The sequence below is a fragment of the Bison bison genome, unplaced genomic scaffold (genome assembly GCF_000754665.1).
Source record: "Bison bison bison isolate TAMUID 2011002044 unplaced genomic scaffold, Bison_UMD1.0 scf7180017864171, whole genome shotgun sequence".
In the NCBI taxonomy this organism is placed as follows: Eukaryota; Metazoa; Chordata; class Mammalia; order Artiodactyla; family Bovidae; genus Bison; species Bison bison.
In genome coordinates this window covers 4281605-4288824 of record NW_011494743.1, presented here as the reverse complement: position 1 = coordinate 4288824, position 7220 = coordinate 4281605, and the positions used below count along the sequence as shown (strand labels likewise).

General features: G+C 41.8%; 1 protein-coding gene across 3 annotated transcripts in view; it reads right to left on the bottom strand.

Moving 5' to 3' along the window:
* The window catches only part of FANCD2 (Fanconi anemia, complementation group D2), a 51831-nt gene that overhangs the window by 7740 nt on the left and 36871 nt on the right, over positions 1-7220 (bottom strand). For 2 of the 3 annotated variants that reach the window (XM_010842105.1, XM_010842106.1), the window contains exons 33-39: positions 6140-6250; positions 4636-4766; positions 3677-3770; positions 2918-3040; positions 2002-2095; positions 1261-1332; positions 514-552 (exon numbers count right to left, since the gene is read on the bottom strand). In XM_010842105.1, coding sequence (XP_010840407.1) covers positions 514-552; positions 1261-1332; positions 2002-2095; positions 2918-3040; positions 3677-3770; positions 4636-4766; positions 6140-6250 — 664 coding nt within the window. The remainder of the gene's footprint in view (positions 1-513; positions 553-1260; positions 1333-2001; positions 2096-2917; positions 3041-3676; positions 3771-4635; positions 4767-6139; positions 6251-7220) is intronic. The other variant, XM_010842107.1, reaches the window with a different exon arrangement.

Below are 7220 nucleotides of genomic sequence, written 5' to 3'. Positions count from 1 at the left end.
AAAAAAAAAAAAAAGAGGAAGAGAGAAGCCAGGAGACAACAGTATGGGGCACCATCTCCTGGAAGGAACTGCTGGGAAAGGGGAGAAGCATTCTCCCTACTGCCTTCCTTAGCTCTTAACCCAATGTGTTTATCACCAAATCTAGGGCTAATCCAGGATATTCCCCTGGAGGATACCAGAAGGCCAGCTCCCACATCGATGAGGCCACCCACGGGCTTTAAAAAGAGGACTCACCCACTCCTCCTTCCTTCCTGTTGACTGGGAAGGAATGGCAGGGAGTGACTACTGCTCCTTAAGCCAATCATCCTAGTTCTAAGACTAAGTTTTCAAACTCATAGGAAAATTGGTTTCTCTGGTTATCCAACTAATATAGGAAAACATATCCATGGTCTTTTATAGACTACCTATCAGCAGAGATTCTGGAGACTGGCTTGTGGGCAAGGTATTAAGCAATTCCACTCAGCTGATCCAAAGGAAGAATTAACACTAAAGAGGGCCCAGTCTATTGCTCACCTTCAAACACGCAAACAGAACAGGACGACTATCAAACACCTGGAAAGATGAAGGACAAGAAACCAGAGCTGAGATCTGCTCCTCTGAGCACCCCAGCCTCTTCCCCACCATGCAAAGCACAGCTCTGAGTGTTGTACAGACGTCTAAAATGAAGGAGGCACATCAACATGTCAACAAATCAATCACAAAGAATAAAGTAATCACTGTAACTGAAGTTCAAGAAAAGAAGAGGGGAGCATAGAGGAACAAGGAATTGATTCCAACAGGGAATGTTAAGATGGCATTGCAGAGATCCCAAACCTTGATGGGAAGCCTGAAGAAAGAGGCAGAAAGGAAAGAAAAACATTCTAAGCTTGGGGAACAGTCTGGGCAAAATCATGGAGTGGAGGAGAGCAGAGTGTACATGAGGGATAAAGAAGGCATTCAAGTTGGAAGATGGAGACCATGGGGAATGTGCTCAGATTCATGGTGTGGTGAGAGAGTATGGGAGAATGACGGGTGGAAGGAGTCATTAAATAGTGAACAGTATGGCACAGACTGGAAGGAGGAAGGCAGAGAAGAGAAAGACACTGCACAGGAAGCAGGGATGGTGTTATCCAGGATGGGCAGGGCACAGGGACAAGATGGGGAAACAGGTGCCCAACAAAGGGTGGGGAGGAGCTGAGTGGGTCCATTTTGGAAGTCAGGCCCCTTGGCAGTTTCTGCAGTTAGCCAGTGAGATGGAACAGGGAGCCTCTCCATACTCACCTTTATCAGGTTGATGAGGATACTGAAGTCTCGAACAGCCATGTTCCAGTAGAGGAGCTTCTCTTCATGAATCTGGGGGTAGCCAAATATACAGCCATCTTTGAATTGCAGCCAAATACTTCTTTTACCATGTTCCCACTAACATATGATTCTTGAACTACAGAGCTCTACAGAGATTTTAAACCAAGTATCCTCCTAAACAGATGTGGCAACCAGTGAACCCAGTAGATGGTTCGGAGGCCTGCATATATGGTATCACTAGGGTACCTTATTGAGACTTTCTAAGAAGACAACTCCTCTTCAATAACTTACAAGTAGGAAAAAGCTTCTGCAACATATCCCTGTAGTTTCTCTGATTCCCTAAGCAAGCTCTTGCTCCTAGAAGGCTAGCTCTGCTCTGGTTAGCAGGTTGCCAAGGCCTAGGACCACAGCATCTGAAACAGGCTTGTTAACCTTATGCCAGCTCACAAGTTGCAGCTGGGTACATGAGGCTGCAACCAAAGATATTTTTTCCAGACTAGGTCTATGGAGTCCAAGGTTATCCTTAGGAAGTAGCAGGGAAAACAGCTTAATTCTCACTTCCAACTAGAAGAAAGGACATCAAGAACTCTTCGAAAAAAGTTCTGGATCTCAGTAAGTTAAAGGAAACAGCTTAGGAGAAAATTCTAGACCCAAGGAGAACAACCAGAATCTTCCGAATAATCCAGAGTCTGCTTCCTGAGGTGGGACAATTTGACTCACCTGCTGTGAATCTGCTGCTGTTCCAGCCTGAAGACCTTTCACTGTCTTCTCTAGTTCAGCCATCATTACTCGGAAGAAAATGACGAACGTGGTCCTACAAGAGAAAAGTATGACACTCACACAATGATGCATTCATCACAAAGAAAGTCCTGGGATGAAACCAGGGAACCCAAAGTGATTTCCCTCCCCACCTCTGGAAACATGCTTTCACTAGGGTCTACTCTAGGAGGATGTGAGAGCAGGAAGGATTTAGAAATGAGCCAAGAAGACGGCCTGTGAAACCATGGGATTAATTTCATGAAGGGAGAGTGTGGTGGCAGAGAAAGAGCAGGAAAGTAGTGGTCAGAAGATTCAACTTTAAGTTTCTAGTTCCAAGCAAGCTTCCTCTCTAAAGCTCATTTTCCTCATCAGTAAAACAGGGGAAATGATATCTATCTCACAGATTCATCTAAAGGATCAAATGAAATAAGGAATATAAGAGTGCATTATAAACTATAAAGACCATATGAATATCAGATAACCACTGATACTATGAGACACAAAACCCATTAAGTGACACATATATGGTTAGACACAATAACCACTGTATCCTTCTAAAGGTGGTTAAAATATTGGAAAAATAATTTCACATATAAAGGGTGAAAGCACTGAAAAAAGTTTGGTGATTAAATATCCAATGTCTCTAAAAACTGTAACTACTGAAAAGTCATTCCTCAATAATATCCTTTCATATGGGCGGGGTGAGGACTGCTTGAAGCTTGAAGGGAATTCACAGCAGACATTCTATGTGTTGAACAAATGACTGCACATACCTTCTGTATCAGAACTAGATAAAGAGTAAGGTAGTTATTTGGAACCTACATACATTAGTATGATTCTAACTTACGGAAAGGACTAGAGGAGAGTGCTGCCTTACCAGGTCAGTGTAGGGAATGTGGAAGAAGAGGCTTCTTTTGGAGAGTTGATCAGCTCTGGGACACCAACACCAGCAATCTCCTCTATGGCCTTCAGTACACTGTCTGTGTGCTCCAGGTAGATGCTGTATTGATAGCCACAGGAGTATGAACACACATTACAGAATTTCTAAATCAAGATTTCTTTCTTGAGACATATCCAGGTACTAAGCTTTAAACCAACTATTAGCAATTATTTTATTAATCTATTTTTTGCTACGCCACACGACTTGCAGAATCTCAGTTCCCCGGCCAGGAACTGAACCCAGGGCCACAGAAGTGAAAGTGCTGAGCACTAACCAGTGGCTCACCAAGGAATTCCCAACATTTATTTTTAATAACATAAAGATTCCAATTACTTTTCAGGAGTAAAGGAAATGATGTCTCCATTAGAAATACAGTTAGACACCATGAAGTGATGGCTGTGTCTTAGATATGGTAGGCAATAATAAATATCTGACTCATGGGTTAACAAGGCAGGATACAACAGCAGACTCCTCCACTTCCTCTATGATTTGATTTACTAAAGAATTGACAGCATAAAACAGAACTAGAGGATCTGAAAATCCACATATTCTAAATTACATTAATTTCACACCTATTTCACTGCTTCCAAATTATCATCAACCAAGATAAATTTCTCAGTTTTTTACCAAACAAGGGATCCAAACAGGGGCAAATGGAAGGCTATTTGGCTTGTGGACAGAAGCTGAGCCTCTTACCCAAGCAAAGCCTGGAGCTGGTCATTAGGAATGCTGCTCCTCTCTTTCTCTCCACTAGGCCACACTCGACAGAGGAACTGTTTGGCCAGGGAAGCTGTTGGTGAAACAACACAAATTTGATTCACGGAAAATGAACTTAATTCTTGTTTTGCAGTCTTTGGGGGATGATAATTGATCAAAAACGTTATTCTTTTATATTTACTATGAAGTTCCTATACTAACAGACAATTTTGGGGGCAGGGGGGAAGCTTTCATGAGTTCCTGCTCTATTAGTCCTTCTACCAGAAATAAACCCATTTCTCTAAGACCTAACATGCCCCACCCTTTTATCCTGTCTTGACACAAACATGAACCATACAGACACACAGAGTAAGGAGTGCTGCTGGGCAGTGGGAAGTCATCTCAGGTACTCCTTGGCAGGCCAGTAAACAATAAACAGTATGGGCCTCCAAGGTTCATGTAAAACCCTCCCCCTTTAAGGAACAGGAATAAAGGTTTTGCATTTTTTCTTGCTTTCTGTGTGTGCTGCCAATTAAGATTTATCAGTGAGATGCATTCTAAGAGCGATGTCAAAAGATAGTTAAAGAAAAAGATCAGGGATGGGACCAGACTTTTCTTTACACTTAATCCTGATTTCTCCTTTCTGTCCCATTTTATTAACTTAATGGCTTATGTTTTTCTGTCAAATGTCTCAGATACTTAATAACAACAAAAAAAAAAAGGGAAGGATATGAATAAACAAAAGTTAAACAGCAAATCCAGCCAAGTAAACTAACCACACTCAGTTTAAGCCATGTCAGCAGAGCTCAGACATAGCTCCTACTGGGACTATGTCCTTCTTGGTATAGAAAGAGAGCATATCCACAGTGATGGAGAGATTTGCTTGTAAAATTTACAAAGTTCCAGGAAGCCCCAAGTTTACTAGTCTATTCATGAAGGAAAAAAAGAGGATCCATCACCAATTTGTCTTTTGTTCTCAGCAGGAGCTGTAGATTTCTCCAAAATGACCATCAAAAGTCTAAGGAGATAAACAGCACACTGGAAACTGGGAATGCTGGCATGGAAATTCTGCAAGTAATGGAAGCTCTGCCTGTAAAGAGACAAAAAAAAAAAACAAAAAAACCCACCATCACAAGTATTACAGATGTGTCTAAATCCATGAGTTATAGAAGTCCACTGAAATGCCTGATTGTCTAAGCAGAATCCTCCTCATTTGCAGGTGCTTTAGTAGAACCTTCTTTCAAGATCTTATGGAGAAATGTAACTTTGTATGGAGAAAGCCAGGGTGTAGAGGCCTGACCCAGTGTATGGGATGCTGGCATTGAAGAGAGTCATGTATGCCAAGATAACCAAGTGCTAGCCTAGGCCATGCTGATATGTGCAACCTCGGGTAAATTATTTACTCTTTAAGGCAAGAGGCAACACACTGAGTATAATGTTTAAATTATGGGTTAAGGTAAAAGGAAGGTGCAAGGACAAGGGACAAGGTAAAAGGAAACGATAAAGCAGAACTTGATAAATGTATCATATGTAGTTAGCTTTTCGTGTTCTGAAGTAATAGCAGATGAAGAAACACAATTAATCTAAAATCATAGTTAAAATAAAACCAGAGTCAACTACTGATTGGTGGAAAGTAAGTCAAACAAATTTAAAAGAACTGTATCGAAAATAAAATGAGGTGCTAAAGGCAGACTGCGGACTCAGTGATGGCCTAGGCTCTCAGGGGAGGTAGGGGAAAGACCAAACTGCTCTGGGTGAAGCTGGGGCAGAGGCTGAAGCCATGCTCCTTAGAGCTCTTTGTCATCTCCTGTGCTCTCAGTCTATGCTCCTCTTCTTTCAAGATGCTGCTGCTGCTGCTAAGTCACTTCAGTCATGTCCGATTCTGTGCGACCCCATAGACAGCAGCCCACCAGGCTCCCCCATCCCTGGGATTCTCCAGGCAAGAACACTGGAGTGGGTTGCCATTTCCTTCTCCAATGCATGAAAGTGAAAAAGTGAATGTGAAGTCGCTCAGTCGTGTCCGACTCTTAGCGACCCCATGGACTACAGCCCACCAGACTTCTCCATCCATGGGATTTTCCAGGCAAGAGTACTGTAGTGGGGTGCCACTGCCTTCTCCTTTTTCAAGATGAGGGAAGTGATAACTGACTGCTACCTAATTATCCAACCCAATTAGGAGACAGAGTAGGTACCTAGATAATCAAGAGTTGACTACAGCTGGCTGGCACTTTCATCATTGTTACCTGAAAATACAAACTTTACAGGATGAAGGATACATGAGGATTTAGTTTGATTTATTCAACAGTTTCTAAAGTTTCAGGATATATCTGAATACACAGATAAGAAAGCTCACATAAATGAGGAAAAGGCACTGAAAACACCAAGTTATCTCCAAGAAATCTTGCCTGTTTTATTCCTAGGAATTTCTTTAGATAACTCTCAGGGACATGCGGTCCAACCCACCTGAGCAGCTCCTCCACGGATTGGTCACGCTCTCCTGGCTTCAGTCGGCTAGTAAGGATCCCAAGGGCTGAGTATAGTAAATTATTATTTTGAAGTTGACAGAATCCACTCCTAAAGGCAAGTCAAGGAAAGGTAGCTGAGCTCAGTTTCAGGAAGATTATGTGGACAGCATTTAAGGATCCTGGCCACTATTCTGTACCATCAATAAATCAACAGAAGAACAAGAACTCAAGTACTGAAGGTACTCAAGCGCTAAATCTAGTCACAGCTCTGAATACCAGACTAGAAGCTGAAGGGTACCCTAAACAGTCTTTTCTTAAGGATCTATAACAGTCCTCCTCCTAGGTTTATTTCCAAGGGAAAAAAAAACTCTCCTTTATTGTATACATTTTAGAGATAACTGTCAATCTTCTCAAAACAAACAACAACAACAAAAAAATAGGAATAATTTTGTGAAACTGCTTAAATCAGTGTCTAATCCATACCAGATTAAGTCAAATCTTGACAGTTCTGTCTTCTGATTGTCTTTCCTACTATCTCTTCCTTTCCAAGCCAAGACCATCACTCTAGGCCAGGCCCTTATCATCATCCCATGCATGGATCACGCCAACATCTTTTCATTGGTCTCTTTGGCTGCCTTTCCAATCCATTTAGGCCAGCATGACCCTTCTTTTGCCTGACCTTCAAGGCCCAGCACAACCTGACCCCCTAGAACTTTCACTCCTCTAGAAACATTTCCACATCACCAGTGGTAGCCTCTCTTCCCTTCCACAAATTAATTCTGAGGGCCTATAATGTTGTATTTTTTTTTTCCTGAATAGCTTTTTTAAAGTGTAATGGACATACACTAAACTGAATGCATTTAAAATGGTGAATTTGATTCGTGACTTATACACAAATCCAAGAAACCATCACCCCAATGAAAATAATAAACATATCTATTCCTAACAGTTTCCTCGTATTCTTTTGTAATCCAGCCCTCCTTCCATCCTCCCACCCAATGAGAGGCAACCACTGAACAGTTTTCTGTCACTACAAGATTATACACTTTTTCTAAAACTTAATATAACTAGAATCAAGT